At 36.5% G+C, this 17,406-nt stretch overlaps 1 protein-coding gene across 5 annotated transcripts in view; it reads right to left on the bottom strand.

Moving 5' to 3' along the window:
• The window catches only part of LOC105476258 (checkpoint kinase 1), a 103,999-nt gene that overhangs the window by 55,436 nt on the left and 31,157 nt on the right, over positions 1-17,406 (bottom strand). The window contains exon 13 of one of the 5 annotated variants that reach the window (XM_071076002.1): positions 16,777-16,899. The exons of 3 other annotated variants lie outside the window; for them this stretch is intronic. In XM_071076002.1, the coding sequence (XP_070932103.1) occupies positions 16,804-16,899 (96 nt within the window). In that variant the 3' untranslated portion in view covers positions 16,777-16,803. Of the gene's footprint in view, positions 1-11,385; positions 16,900-17,406 lie in introns of those variants that run through there. One more of the 5 variants, XM_011732008.3, reaches the window with a different exon arrangement.

Genomic DNA, 17,406 nt, shown 5'->3' with positions numbered 1-17,406 from the left:
ATTATTAGAACTGATAAAATTTGAATATGGACCTTGAACTAGACAATAGTGTTATATCAATGTTAAATACCCTCATTTCTGTTAACTAAACTAGGTTGTCTATGAGAAGGTCTTTTTATTCTAAGGAAATACATATTGAATTAATTAGATACTAGCAACTGAGACTTAATGATGAGACTTAACTGAGACTTAATGATGGGATACATTATTTGGACTAATCCTTACAATGAAAATAGTAACTTAAAAATCAGCCGGGTGTGGTGGCTCACGCCTGTAATCCCAGCACTTTTTGGGAGGCTGATGTGGGCGGATCACTTGAGGTCAGGAGATAGAGACCAGCCTGGCCGACACGGTGAAACCCTGTCTCATCCAAAAATACAAAAATTAGCCGGGCATGGTGGCACGCACCTGTAATTCCAGCTACTTGGGAGGCTGAGACACAAGAATTGCTTGAATCTGGGAGGCAGATGTTGCAGTGAACTGAGATCATGCCACTGCTCTCCAGTCTGTGTGACAGAGTGAGACTCTGTCTCAAAAACAAAAAACTTAGTACTGGAAGTCCTAGCCAGAGCAATGAGGCAAGAAAAAGAAATGAAAGTCACTCAAATAGGGAAAGAAGTCAAACTATCTCTCTTTACCGACAATATGAGTCCATACATAAAAAACCCTAAGAATCTGACACAAGGCTCCTGGAATTGACTAAATAAATGTACAACAATCACTAGCATTTTTATAAAACAATAGTGTTCCAGCTGAGAACCAAGTCAAGAGCAGAATCTCATTTACAATAGTCATAAAAAATATGAAATACCTAAGAATTCATCTAACCAAGAAGGTAAACAATACAAGTTCTCCTACTGAAAGAAATCAGAAACAACACAAATAAATGGAAAAATATTCCATGCTCATGGATTGGAAAAATCAATACAGTTAAAATGGCCATAATACCAAAGTGATTTACGAAGACAACACTATCCCTACCAAAATACTCATATCATTTTCCACATAATTAGAAAAATTTATTCTGAATTCATTTGGAACCAAAAAAGAGCCTGAATAACAGAAGCAATACTAAGCAAAAAGAACAAAGCCAGAGGCATCACACTGCCTGACTTCAAGCCATACTCTAAGGCTACAGTAATCAAAACAGCATGGTCAAAAACAACAGAGGTCGGTGAGGCTGCAGAGAAAAGGGAACACTGTAGCTGGGAATGCAAACTAGTTCAGCCACTATGGAAAGCAGTTTGGCGATTTTGCAAAAAACTTAAAATAGAATTATTCAACTCAGAAATCCCACTACTAGGTATATACCCAAAATAAAATATTCTACCAAAAGGACACATGCACCCATATGCTTAATGCAGCACTATTCACAATAGCAAAGACATGGACTCAACTTAAGTGCCCATCAATGGTGGACTGGATAAAGAAAATATGGTATACATTCACAAAGGAATAATATGCAGTCATGAAAAAGAATGAAATAATGACCTTTTCAGCAACATGGATGGAGCAGGAGGCCTTTATCCTAAGTGACCTAATGTAAGAAGAGAAAACCAAATACAACATGTTCTCATTTGTAAGTGGAAGCTAAATATGGAGTATACATGAATGTAAAGATAAGAACAATAGACAGTGAGGATCAATAGCTAGGAGAGAGAGAGAGAGAGGGGAAAGGGCTGAAGATCTGTTGGGTACTATGCTTACTGGCTTGGTGAGAGGATCACTGGGACCCTAAGTCTCAGCATCGTGAAATTATCCCATGTAATAAACTGGCATGTGTACCCTTTAATCTATAACAAAGATAAATTTTTCTTTAAAAAAAAAAAAAAAACAAACAAAACCAAAACAACAACAAAGAAGTTGGCTGAATGGATTGAAAAAAGAAATCAAGATTCAACTACATCCTGCCCCCAAGAAACTCACTTTAACTACAAAGATACATATAAACTGAAAGCGAAGAGTTGGAGAAATATATGCCAAGTAAACAGAAAGCAAAAAACAGCAGGAGTACCTGTATTTATATCAAATAGACTTCAAGTGAAAACTGTAAAAGGAAATAAAGAACATCCTTACAGATTGTTAAAGAGGTCAATATAGCAAGAGAAATAAAAATAGTAAATATACATGTACCCAGCACCATAGCACCTAAATATATAAAGCAAATATTACTAGATCTAAAGGAAGAGACCGACTGCAGTACAGTAATATTAGGGGCCGTCAAAGACCCACTTCGGCAGTGAACAGATCATCCAGATCATCAAAGAAACATCAGAGGTAAATTACACTTTAGACCAAACAGATCTAACAGACATTGATAGAACATTTCCTCCAACTACTGCAGAATACATATTCTTGTCATCACATATGGAACACATTTCAAGTCAGACCATATGAGAGGCCACAAAACAAGTCTCAACAAATTCAAAAAAGTCAAAATCATATCAAGTATACTGCCCAACCACACTGGAATAAAACTAGAAATCAACAATAAAAGGAACTTTGGAAGTTGTACAAATACATGAAAATTAAACAATGTGCTTCTGAAAGACCAATAAGTTAAAAAAAAAATTAGAAGTAAAACTAAAAATTTCTTAAAACAAATGAAAATGGAAACACTACATCAAAACCTATGGGATCCAGCAAAAGTCGCGCTAAAACGGAAATTTGTAGCAATAAATGCTTACATAAAAAAAATAGAAAAAAACCCCTAAAAATGCACCTCAAGGAACTAAAACAAAGAAACAAATTTTTTTAAAAAAAATCAAATCCAAAGTTAAGAGAAGCAAAGAAATAAAGATCAAGGTAGAAATAAATAAATAAATAAATAAATAAATAAATAAATAAATTTAGACAAAAGTGCATAAGATAAAACAAAAAGTTGTTTTTTGGAAAAGATCAACAAGATGCAAGAAATCAAAAAAAAAAAAAAAAAAAAGAAAAGAAAAGAAAAAAAAAAAACAAAAGTGAAGACCCAAATAAATAAAATCAGAGATGAAAAAGGAAAAATGACAACTAGTACCACAGAAACACAAAAGATCATTAGTCATCATGATAGTCATCATGAACAACTATATGCCAAAAAATTGGAAAAGCTAGAAGACATGGATAAATTCCTGGATACAAACAACCTATCAAGATTGAACCATGAAGAAATGGAAAACCTGAACATATCAATGATGAGTAGCAAGATCAAAGCAGTAATAAAAAGTCTTCCATCAAAGAAAAGCTCAGTTTTCTGTCCTTGCGATAGTTTGCTGAGAATGATGGTTTCCGGCTGCATCCATGTCCCTACAAAGGACATGAACTCATCTTTTTTTATGGCTGCATAGTATTCCATGGTATATATGTGCCACATTTTCTTAATCCAGTCTGTCATTGATAGACATTTGAGTTGGCTCCAAGTCTTTGCTATTGTGAATAGTGCTGCAATAAACATATGTGTGCATGTGTCTTTATAGCAGCATGACTTATAATCCTTTGGGTATATTCCCAGTAATGGGATGGCTAGGTCAAACGGTAATTCTAGTTCTAGATCCTTGAGGAATTGCCACACTGTCTTCCACAATGGTTGAACTAGTTTACAGTCCCACCAACAGTGTAAAAGTGTTCCTATTTCTCCACATCCTCTCCAGCACCTGTTGTTTCCTGACTTTTTAATGATCGCCGTTCTAACTGGTGTGAGATGGTATCTCACTGTGGTTTTGATTTGCATTTCTCTGATGGCCAGTGATGATGAGCATTTTTTCATGTGTCTGTTGGCTGCATAAATGTCTTCTTTTGAGAAGTGTCTGTTCATATCCTTTGCCCACTTTTTGATGGGGTTGTTTGATTTTTTCCTTGTAAATTTGTTTAAGTTATTTGTAGATTCTGGATGTTAGCCCTTTGTCAGATGGGCAGATTGCAAAAATTTTCACCCATTCTGTAGGTTGCCTGTTCACTCTGATGGTAGTTTCTTTTGCTGTGCAGGAGCTCTTTAGTTTAATTAGATCCCATTTGTCAATTTTGGCTTTTGTTGCCATTGCTTTTGGTGTTTTAGACATGAAGTCCTTGCCCATGCCTATGTCCTGAATAGTATTGCCTAGGTTTTATTCTAGGGTTTTTATGGTTTTAGGTCTGACACTTAAGCATGTTCTCACTCATAGGTGGGAACTGAATAAGTGGAACACTTGGACACAGGGTGGGGAACATCACACACCGGGTCCTATTGTGGGGAGCAGGGGAGGGATAACATTAGGAGATATACCTAATGTAAATGACGAGTTAGTGGGTGCAGCACACCAACATGGCACATGTATACATATGTAACAAACTTGCACGTTGTGCACATGACCCTAGAACTTAAAGTATAATAATAAAGAAACAAAACAAACAACCAACAACAACAAAAAAAAAAAAAACAAAGAAAAGCTCAGGGCCTGATGGATTCACTGCTGAATTCTATCAAACATTTGAAGAACAACTAATATCAATTCTACTCTAACTACTCAAAAAAGCCAAGAGGAGGGAATACTTTCAAACTGAATTTACCAGGCCAGCACTACCATAATACCAAAATCAGGCAAAGACGTAACATAAAAAGAAAATTACAGGCCAATATCCCTGATAAATATAGATGCAAAAATCGTCAACAAAATACTATAAAACAGAATAAAAAAAAATGCATTAAAAAGATCTTCCCCATGATCAGGTAGAATTCATCCCAGGGATGTAAGGATAGTTCAACATATGCAAATCAATAAACATGACATATCAACATCAAGGACAGAAACCAAAACAACAACAACAAAGAACAAAGCTGGAGATATCATACCACCTGACTTCAAATTATACTACAAAGCTATAGTAACCAACAGACCGATACCGGAATACAGATACATGTGTAGACCAATGAAACAGAATAGAGAACCCAGAAATAAATCCACATTTTTATAGCTAACTCATTTTCAACAAAGATGCCAAGAATCTACGCTGGGGACAGTCTCTTCAATAAATGATTCTAGAAAAACTGGATATCCATAGGCAAAAGAACGAAACTAGATCCGTATCTTTCACCATACACACACACACACAAGAACAACTGAAAATGGATTAAAGGTCTAAATGTAGGACCTGCAGCTATAAAACTACTAGAAGAAAACATTTGGAAAACACTAAGAGGACACGGGTCTGGGTTTCAAAGGTTTTTCTGTGGAAGACATCACAAGTACAGGCAACAAAAGCAAAAATAAACAGAATTATATCAAGCTAAAACATTTCTGCACAGCAAAAAAAAAAAAAAAAAAAAAAAAAAAATCAGAATGAAGAGAACCAACAGAATGGGAGAAAATATTTGCAAAGTATCCATCTGACAAGGGACTAATAACCAGAATTCATATGGAACTCAGACAACTCAGTAGCAAATAAAACAAATCTGATTTTAAAATGGGCTAAAGAACTGAACAGACATTTCTCAAAGGACATACAAACGGCCAGTAGGTATATGAAAAAATGTTCGGCCAGGCGTGGTGGCTCACACCTGTAATCCCAGCACTTTAGGAGGCTGAGATGGGTGGATCACTTAAGGAGTTCCAGACCAGCCTGTCCAACATGGTAAAACCCCGTCTCTACTAAAAATACAAAAAATTAGCCAGGCATAGTGGCAGGCGCCTGTAATCCCAGCTACTTGGGAGGCTGAGGTAGGAGAATTGCTTGAACCCAGGTGGAGGTTGCAGTGAGCTGAGATCGCTCCACTGCACTCTAGTCTGGGCAACAGAGTGAGACTCTGTCTCAAAAAAAAAAAAAAAAAAAATATATATATATATATAGTTCCACATGACTAATCAGCAGGGAAATGCATGTCAATACCACACTGAGATATCTCTCCTGTTAAAATGGCTATTATTCTGGAGGCATCACACTACCTCACTTCAAACTATACTGCAAGGCTGCAGTAACCAAAACAGCATAGCACTAAGTACAAAAGCAGACACATAGACTTGTGGAACAGAATAGAGAGCACAGAAGTAATGCTGCACACCTACAACCATCTGATCTTTGACCAAGTGGACAAAAACAAGCAAGGGTAAAAGGACTCAAATGGAAAGTGGATTCAAACAAGCAATGGAAAAAGGACTCAATAAATGATGCTGCAATAACTGACTACCCATATGCAGAAGACTGAAGCTGGACTCCTTTCTTGTACCACAAACAAAAATCAAGTCAAGATGAATTAAAGACTTAAATATAAAACTAAAACCATAAAAACCCTGGAAGATAACCCAGGAAATACCATTTTGACATAGGCCCTGGCAAAGATTTTATGATGAAGACATGAAAAGCAATTGTAACAAAAACAAAAATTGACAAATGAGACCTAATTAAACTAAAGAGCTTCTGCATGGCAAAAGAAACTATCAACAGAGTAAAGAGACAATCTATGGAAAGGAAGAAAATATTTGCAAACCACGCATTCAACAAAGGTCTAATATCCAGAATCTACAAGGAACTTAAATTAACAAGAAACATAAATATACAAAAATAAATACAAATTAAAACTGCTCTCTAATATTAAATTTAAAAAAAGCAATTCAGTGGAGGAAAGATAGCCTTTTCAACAAATGGTGGAGCAACTTAAGATTCAGAGGCAAAAAAATGGAATTCAATCTAAGGTTCATACCTATATGAAAATTAATTTGAAACGCTTCAGTCTTAAACTGTAAAAATTTAACAAAAAACGCTGGAAAAAATCTTCAGAATCTAGGCTTATTCTAGGATAGACACCAGAAACATGATCCATATAAGAAAAAATTGGTAAACAGGATTTCATTGAAATTAAAAACTTCTGCCCCATAAAGCACCCTGTTAATAGGCTAAAAAGATAAGCAACAGAATGGGAGACTGTATTTACAAACGACATACTTGACAAAGGACTAGTATCTAGACTACATAAGTAACTTTAAAAACTCAGTGTAAACAAATCTAATCAGAACACTGAAGAGATAGTTCACCAAAGATACATAGATGGCAAACGAGTATATGAAAAGCTGTTCAACATCATTACCCACTAGGGAAATGCAAATTCAAATCACAATGAGATATTACTACATGCCTATCAGAATGGCTAAAATAAAAAATAGTGACAACACTGGTGAGGATGTGAAGAAACTGCATTACTCATATATTGGTGGTGAGAATATAAAATGGCACAGCCATTCTGGAAATGAGTGGCAGTTTTTTCAAAAACTAAACCCATGACTACCATATAATTGAGTAGTGCCACTCCAGTACATTTATCCCAGAGAAATAAAGACTATATTCACACAAAAGTCTGTAGGTATCTGTAGCAGCTTTAGTCACAATAGCAAAAAAGTAGATATAACAAAGATGTCCTTCAACAAGTGAATGGTTAAATAATACCATTGATACCACATAGCAATAAAAAGGAATGAATTTGATACAGGCTAACAACCTGGATGAATCTCCAGAGAATTATGTTGAGTGAAAAAAGCCAGTTCCAAAAGGTACAATACTGTGTGATTTTATTTATGTAACTGCTGTGGTCTGAATGCTCATATTCCCTTCCCCACAAATTAATATACTGAAACCTAATTCCCAATGTGATAGTATTGCGAGGTGGGGACTTTGGGAAGTGATTACGTTACGGGGCAGGACTTTCCTGAATGGAATTAGTGCCCTTAAAAAAAAAGGGCCTAGTTGCCGGGCAGGGTGGCTCAAGCCTGTAATCCCAGCACTTTGGGAGGCCAAGACGGGCGGATCACGAGGTCAGGAGATCGAGACCATCCTGGCTAACCCGGTGAGACCCCGTCTCTACTAAAAAATACAAAAAAACTAGCCGGGTGAGGTGGCGGGCACCTGTAGTCCCAGCTACTCGGGAGGCTGAGGCAGGAGAATGGCGTAAACCCGGGAGGCGGAGCTTGCAGTGAGCTGAGATCCGGCCACTGCACTCCAGCCTGGGCAAGAGAGCGAGACTCCATCTCAAAAAGAAAAAAAAAGGCCCTAAAAAGCTGCCTTGCCCCTTCCACTATGTGGGGACACGGTAAAAAGGTGACATCTATGAGGAAGAGGGCCTCACCAGACATGGAATCTGCTGGCACCTTGGACTTCCCAGACTCCAGAATTGTTAGAAATAGATGTTCGTTGTTTATAAGCCACACAGTTTACAATGTTTTTGTTCTAGAAGCCTAAACAGGCTAAGATACCATTTTTATAATGACAAAATTATAGGAACAGAGAAAAGATTAGTAGTTGCCAGGAAGTGGGAGGAAAGTGACTGTGGCTATAAAAGGTATCATGAGGAATTCTGGTGGTTATGGAAATGTCCTATCTTGACCTTATCAATGCCAATATCCTGGTTATATTATTTTATTGGATATCAGTGGGGAAAACTGAGTAAAAGGTGCATAGGATGTCTCAGTATTAACTCTTATAACTATACGCAAATCTACTATCTCTTCAAAGACATGTATGTACATATATTTACACAGAAACACATATATATTATCAAAATAGACAACAATCGTATATAAATTATAAAAGTGTAAAGATCTTTGTCAGAAAGGACAAGAGACTGACCTCAGACTATAATTAGTATGCGTATTGTAATATCTAGAGTAACCCTCCAAAAAAAAAAAACAAAAGTATATAGATTCCAAACTAGTAGAGGAGGATAAATAAAATGATTTTTAAAAAATACTAAGCAAGGTTGGGCACAGTGGCTCACGCCTGTAATCCCGGCACTTTAGGAGGTCAAGGTGGGCAGATAACTTGAGGCCAAGAGTTTGAGACCAGCCTGGACAACATGGTGAAACCCTGTCTCTACTAAAAATACAAAAATTAGCCAGACATAATGGCACACACCTATAATCCCACCTACTGGGGAGGCTGAGGCACAAGAATCACTTGCACCTGGGAGGCAGAGGTGGCAGGGAGCTGAGATGGCACCACTGCACTCTAGCCTGGGTGACAGAGTGAGGCCCTGTCTCAAAAATAAAATACTAAGCAAGACAAAAAATTTTTTAAGAAGGCAAGAAAATAGTAGAAAGGAATGCAAATCCAGTGGAACCAAAGTAAGATGATAGAAATAAATCCAAATATATCAGTAATTACAGTGAAAGCAAATGGAATAAATGGTCCATTGAAAACCAAATACTGGCCGGGCGCGGTGGCTCAAGCCTGTAATCCCAGCACTTTGGGAGGCCGAGACGGGCGGATCACGAGGTCAGGAGATCGAGGCCATCCTGGCTAGCACGGTGAAACCCCATCTCTACTAAAAAATACAAGGAACTAGCCAGGCGAAGTGGCGGGCGCCTGTGGTCCCAGCTACTCGGGAGGCTGAGGCAGGAGAATGGCGTGAACCCGGGAGGCGGAGCTTGCAGTGAGCTGAGATCCGGCCACTGCACTCCAGCCTGGGCAACAGAGCCAGACTCAGTCTCAAAAAAAAAAAAAAAAAAAAAAAGAAAACCAAATACTGTCAGATTGGATTTTAAAAATAATTAAGAGGGACATTTTACACATGACTTAGAAAGGTATAAGTAAAAAGACAAAAAGTTATGCCAGGCCAGGTGCGGTGGCTCATGCCTGTAATACCAGCACTTTGGAGGCCGAGGTGGGTGCATCACCTGAGGTCAGGAGTTTGAGACCAGCCTGACCAACATGGAGAAACCCCATCTCTACTAAAAATACAAAAAGTAGCCGGGCGTAGTGGCGCATGCCTGTAATCCCAGTTACTCGGGAGGCTGAAGCAGGAGAATCGCTTGAACCCAGGAGGCGGAGGTTGCAGTGAGTCAAGATCATGCCATTGCACTCCAGTCTGGTCAACAAGAGTGAAACTCCATCTCAAAAAAGTTATGCCACACAAACTTTTTCTTTTTTTGGTTAATAAATCCTTCATGGAAATCATATAAATATTAGCCAAAAGAAATCAAGTGGGGCTAGATTAATACCAGATAAAGAATAAGGCAAAAGTATTATTATATCTATAAAGAAGTTACTTCTAAATAAATAAATGGTTTAATTCACTAAGAAGATATGACAAGTATGCATCAGTATATAACCTAAGGAAATAGTCCCAAAATGTATAAAGCAAAATTAACAGAACCTAGCCAGGCATGGTGACGTACACCTGTAGTCCCAGCTAGTTGGGAGACTGAGGCAGGACAATCGCTTGAGCCTAGGAGTTTGAGTCTAGCCTAGGCAATATAGCGAGACCCTGTCTCTTAAAAAAAAATAAGAGGACCACAAGTAAAAATACACAAATCCAAATTACAGTAAATTTGAACATGCTTCTCTAGTAATTCATTGAATAAGCAGTAAGGATATATAAGATCTGAATATGATTAACTCAGTTGATTACATGGAGATATATAGAAGCCTGTACCGAACAATTGTAGAAACTATCACCATCAAGCAATTCTACTCCTAGGTACATACCCAAGAAAACTGAAAATGTGTGGACACACACCAAGTTGTAAAAGAATGTGCACAGCAGCCTTATTCACAATAACCAGGAAGTAAAAAGAACTCAAATGTCCAAATAATGAACAGAATGTACAGTACACACACACACGAAAATTATTCAGCCATAAGGAGTCCTGATACATGCTACAACATGGAGAATCTTGAAACCATTAAGTGAAAGAAGGCACACATGTATTATACAATTCTATTTATATGAAATGTCTGGAATAAGCAAATCCATAGAGACAAAAAGTAGGTTAGTATTTTCCAGAGACTGGAGGAAGAAAAAGTGGGGAGTGACCGCTAATGAGTAGTGGAGGTTCTTTCTGAAGTGATGAAATTGTTTTAGAATTTGAGAGTGGTGATGGCTGCATAACTTTATGAACATACTAAAAACCACAGAAGTGCACGTTAAAGGGGGTACAACACTTTAAAAAGTGAATTTTAAGGTATGTGAATATCTCAATAAAAACAATTTTTAAATAAAAACAGGCCTGGAAAATCAGAAACATAATTCTAAATAATTTCTGGATCAAAAAATAAATCATATGAAGATCTGAGAACTACAATGTAAAAATACAGAAAAAAGTCATAACAATATCAGAAATAAATTGAGCTGGATAACAAAAATAGTACATATAAAAATTTGTGGCATGAAGAAAAATGGTACTTAGGAAATTTATAAAATGCCTATATGCAAGATATAATTAACACAGGACTAGTATCTCGAATGTATTTATAGGATATGTAGAAGATAGAAGAAAGACCTGAAACTATCATAGCAATCAAACCCACAAATCTAGATTCAGGAAAATCATAGAGTAAACCAGCTGGATTCTTCAACCAATAAGCTGCAAGAGAAAAAAAAGAAGAGAATAAAGAAGGAACTTATAGACTAAAAGCAACTTAAAAGACAACAATCGATTATTATTATTAAACTTTATTTGGATCTGATTCAATACAAAGTATAAAAAATAATTAAAACATTTGAACACTTGATTGGATATCAATGAAGAACAGTGAAAAAATAATGATCTTTTCAATAACCAGTGTTAAACTGGATAGCCATATGAAAGAAAAAAATGAAACCTAATCTCTACCTCACATTCTACACAAAAGCCAATTTCAGATGAATTATAGACCTAAACGAGCCAAAAAATAGGCCAGGCAGGCATTGTGGCTCACAACTGTAATCCCAGCATTCTGGGAGGCCAAGGCAAGAGAATCGCTTGAGCCCAGGCATTTGAAACCAGCCTGGGCGACACAGTGCAATCTGGTCTCTTCAAAAAATAAAAAATCTGCTGGGCATGGTGGTGCATGGCTATAGTCCCAGCTCAGAAGGCTGAGGTGGAAGGATCACTTGGGCCAGGGAGGCCGAGACTGCAGTGAGCTGTGATTGTGCCACTGCACTCCAGCTTTGGAGACACAACAAGATTCTGTCTTAAAAAAACAAACAAAAAAAGCAAAAGCCATAAAGCTTTTAAGAAGATTCATGATTACATGCAAGAAAATCTTCATGAGTTGGAGTAGTGAATGACTCCTTTAATACAAAATATAGAACACTAGACAGAGGAAAGGTCTACATAGGACATTAAAATTACAAATGTCCATGAAGAAAGGAACAATAAGCCACAGAATGGGAGAGTATATATATTCAACATATGTAAATTAACAAAGGACTAGTATGCTGAACATATGAAGAACTGAAATTATTAAGAAAAAGTAAAGGCAATTAGAACAATAAGCAAAAGACTAGAACAGGCATGTCATAAAATGCTCAACCTCATTTAAACTTAGGAATAAGCAAATTAACACCACACATATATCATTACACAGCAACAACTTGTTAAAACTAGACCAGACTGGGCAACATGGTGAGACCTGTCTCTACAAAAAATACAAAAATTAGCCAGGTGTGGTGGCACGTGCCTGTAGTCCCAGGTACTTGGGAGGCTGAGGCAGGAGGACTGCTTGAGCCTGGGAGGCTAAGGCTGCAGTGAGTCATGTTTGTACCACTGCTCTCCAGCCTGGACAACAAAGTGAGGCCCTGTCCCAAAGGAAAAAAAAAAAAACACAATAAAAACAAAAACAACAACTTATACTGACCACACCAACTGTAGGTGAACATTTGGAATACTAGAAACACATTCTGTAGCTATGAACATTCTTATACTTTAGATCATTCCAAACTGTTTTTCCAGTAACTGTACACTTTTCTCCTATGGAAACACTAATTGGTACAATCACTTTAGAAAATAGTTTGCCATTATTCTATCCTAATACCCAGCTATTCCTCTTCTGGATATATACCTTAGACTCTAGGACCTAGCGAAACAAAATGAACATGTACAAGAATGTTCTTAGAAGAATTTTATAATAGCATCAAACTGTACACAATCCAAATATCAATCAGCGGCAGAATAGTTAGTGGGATGTTCATAAATACCATCCTATATAAAAATTAAAATGAATGAATTCAATATGCACAAAAGCATGGCTATAAAGAAAAATCAACACATGAAAAATACAGCAAAAATCATATAAAGTTCATTAATAAAAACTTTATCTGTTTAAAATACATAAACTAAATGATATTATTTGCATAAATAGCTGAGAAAACTCTAAAAAACACCAAGGAAAGGATTATCACCAAAGTCTATTTTGTGATTATTTCTGGGAGAAGGAAGTGAGCTGTGGCTGGGAGACTGCATACAGAAGTTTTTAAGGGTCTATAAATGATCTTTCTACAATTGAGTTGTGGTTAAGTGAATGTTAACTTTACAACTGCACATTAAACTGTTCATATTTTAGGTACTTTTATATAATTATGCTTAACAACCACACACACTGTACACACTACACACACACACACACACAAACAAGCATAGGTTGATTTTTCTATCAAAATTTGAACTGTTATCTTCAGGTAGTAAATTCTACCCATTTTTATTTTTAATAATAGGAGTAAATACCTTCCCACAACAATATAATGAACATTACAGGAAAATTAAGGCAACTTATATTTACAGAATGCCTTTCTGTGTAAAACAGGACACTATACTCTTCGTACACATTAAAGCATTAAAGATTAACTCTAAAAGGTACTTGTTATCAGTCTCTTTACTGAGGCAATTGCCAGTGTTCAGATAAATGTCAGAGCTAATCCAAATCTGAAACTTGAAATTTTCCCACCATTCTATACAAATTCCCCATGCAAACAGTTTACTATCCATCTATTCATCTTCCCCTTACAATATTCTGTGGCATCTTCCTCATGGGATGGTCAATTAATTTATTCATTTATTCAACATTCAATCATTCAGTCAACAAATATTTCTTTAGTACCTATTATATTCCAGGTTCTGTTTTTATATAAGTTATACAAGGATGAAAAGGAATAGCAAAATCTAAGCTTACATTTTGGTTGGGGAGGCAGGCAATTAATAATTTCAGACAGTGATCAATTCTATGAAGAAAATAGAATAAAGTGACAATGACTCAGTTGTAGAAACACTGGGGCTGAGATGTGAATGCTCAGTCAGCCGTGCAAACTACTGAAATGGGTTCCATGCACAGGAACCACTAAGCATCAAGGCCCTGGAGGGAAATGTGCCTTAGCAGACAGAAGGCAGGCAACTCTGCCTCGAATCCTATGTGCAAAAAGGACAGAGGGTGAATTATGGAGGGCCAGGTTAAGTCATAGCAGAAAGTTTAGATTCTAGCCTAGATGCAATAAGAAGCTATTTTAAGTTTTTAAGAAAAAGAGGGCCACAGGAAAATTTATATTAAAAAAAAATGTTAGGGGTTATATAAAGAAAAGATTCCTTCAGAAGAAGGGAGTTGGCAATGGCAAAAGTGAAAGGGTAAAGACTAGTTTTTATCACAGAAATCCAGGGAGGAGATTAAGGAGATTAAACAGGAGTGGCCAACAATGAAAACAGACATAGACAGCTTCCAGATATATGCTGAGGATAGATCAGATCAACTGAGTGCTGATTTCTTTGTTGAACAGCTATTTAATCTATACTGTAATATTATCAGGCACATTTCTAGGTGCTGGGTATACGGAACTGAATAGGAAGGAAAGGGTCCCTGATCTCAAGGAGTTTATATATTAGGAGCTTATATATTACATATTCCAATGGGAGAAGCAGAAATTTAATAAACAAAAATATCCTATGTCAGGTAAGAAGTATTATGATGAAAAACTAAAGGAAAAGGAGAGACAGAGGAGGTTGTTATTTTAGATAAGTCAGGGAAAGACTTTGCAGAGGAAGTGACATTTAAGCAGATACCTAAAGTGAAGCACAAGCCACACAAATATTTGGAAGTAAAGTACTATAGGTACAGGGAACTGCAAGTGAAAAGACCCTAAGGAAGGAATGTGCTTATTTTCTTGTGAGAAGAGCAAAGCCAATGTGGCTAGAGCAGAATGAACAAGGAGTGGAGTGGCACATGAAGCCAAAATAGTGGCCAGGAGACAGATCACATAAAGCTGTATAGCTTATACACCGCAACAGATCACATAAAGCCATATAGCTTATACACTGAGACAGATCACACAAAGCCGTATAGCTTATACACCGAGTTTTGAATTTTATTTTAAGTGTGATAAAAAGCCATGTGAATTGAGAACAGGACAAGGGATATCTGATTGACATTTTAAAAGGACCATTCTGCTTTTCTGGAATATAAACTGCTGAGGGATAAGTAATATAAACAGAGCGATGACAGTGCCTTCAACTGGAGTGGTACTAGCAGAGGTGTGAAGTGGGACATATTTTGAATGTATTTGTTAAATTGAATAGATTCTGCTGGATTGAATGTAGAAAATGGGGGGAAAAAATGAAGGATGACCTAGGGTTTTGGTTTAAGGAACTGAGGAGCTGAAGTAACATTTCTGAGAAGGAGAAAACTACGAGAGGAACAGGTTGGAGAACAGGAATCAAAAACTGTTTTTGGTCATGAGATGCCTACTAGACATTCAAGTGGAAATGTAAAGTAAGTAAAAGGCTAGAGTTCACAGAAGAGGTTCAAGTCAGTGACTTGAACTGTTTTTGAAAGATACTGACTCAGATAATTCTCAAGAACAAAACTTCTCCCATATTTGAGAATTTATACTGACTCAATTCTTAGGCATACCCTAAATAGTTCAAATAAATAAAACAGGTTCAAATTTATTCCTCCTATGGGTATACTCCAGTAACACAATTTGCCAGTATAGATTAATATGTGATAAACTCTAATCATAACATTCTACATGTTCTTGGCTTCAGATTAAAATAACTGATTAAGTTTATAATGTTTTATAATTTTAAAAATGTTTATTCATCCAAGCTGGAGTGCAGTGGTGCAATCATAGCTCACTACAGCCTCAAATTTCTAGGCTCATGTGATCCTCCTCTCTCAACCTCCTAAGTAGCTGGGACTACAGGCACGGGCCAAGGCTTCAACCTAATATACTCCAAAGTTAATACAGATTTTATTAGAAAAACAAAGTTTTTGTAAGTCTAATAGGTAAAGGAACAAAGAATCAGAACTATTTTTCTTACAGCTTCCTTACTCTTCCCTTCCCTCTTTTATTCTTTATCACCTAAAAGCTTGGTCACTAGTAAGTTCAGAAGGTTAGCTAAAATATGGCTATGAAAGTAGAAAATATAGAAAAATATTTAAGATGTTCAACAATAATTTTTAGAGTAAGGTTAAACACTAGAGTTTATGCTCAACTTCTCCTTGAAAGGCCGAGTATTTATTTTACTAACCACACTGGAAATAATGCCTACTTGCAATTTTAATTAATCATTATAATTCAAAAACAGGTTTATATAACTGGCCAGGCCCTTTTGAAAATATAAGTACAAATCTTGGGGATATGTTTTGAAGCTGGCTTCGCTTCACAGACTGATAAATCTGTCCAAAAGTCACAAGAATTATGTCTTTATTGGTTCATCTTATAATTAAATCAACATGGAAGAAATATGTACTTTTTGGATTAAACAAAATGTTTTGATAAAAATGGGATATGTGTGTACAAAAGCTGGAAAACTCATGTCCCCTGAAACTTGGTTTCCACAAGATGAGTTTCAAATTCAGATACTAAACACACATGAATAATCAAATGAATTCTATTCATCCTTTCCCCAAAGTTGCGCTTACAATTAAGATATAGGTATTATTTGTATGCAGAACAAACAAAATAAATTGGAAGATGTTTGGCTAAAGAGGGAAGTGAACACTCAGGAACTACTGTTTGCAGTTTGCAGAATAGGATAATCTTCTCTAGGAAGAATAATGTCAACATAGCAGCACTATATTCACCAGGATTCCCCAGAGCCAATGGTCCCATCATGTGGCAGGAAGCCAAACCTTCTGGCTGCTCACAATATCAATCAGCTTCCCTTTAATCTTTAGGAAGTGTCTCTTGAACTCCAATCCATCACCCTATATTAGAAATAATATTAAAAAATAATGTCAAAACAAAAACAAAAACAAAAACAAAAACAAGATTATGCCCTAAAATCAATCTCTTTTTAGTGGTAACAAGAGACAAACATCCTTAGATATGTCTAGCTACAATTTTCTTTTAGGCCTGCTTAGGAAGAACAAATATCCTGGCAGAGAAAATTGTTACACAAATAATTCTGATGTGGTTTCATGCCCATCACTGTTCCTACTGCACTGAGCTCAGACAGCAGATAAAGGTGGCATCCTATCTGTTTCAGGTGTTGGTATATCTGGACCTAAGTCATTACAATCCATAGGCAGTGAGGGTTTGGAAACTAACGATAAGCTATACAACTAAACTGAAGTCTTGTTGTCATAACACTATTGAACAAAACCAGCAGCTTTAGTTATGAGAAGAATTTCATTATACTATGACCTTAATTTAATTCCATAGCAAGCATCTGAAAAACAGTATTGCAGCAAATCTCTAATACAAAGAGTACT

This window comes from Macaca nemestrina, chromosome 12, assembly GCF_043159975.1.
Source record: "Macaca nemestrina isolate mMacNem1 chromosome 12, mMacNem.hap1, whole genome shotgun sequence".
NCBI lineage: Eukaryota > Metazoa > Chordata > Mammalia > Primates > Cercopithecidae > Macaca > Macaca nemestrina.
Note: the sequence above shows the minus strand (reverse complement) of the source record. Positions and strands in the feature narration are given on the sequence as shown.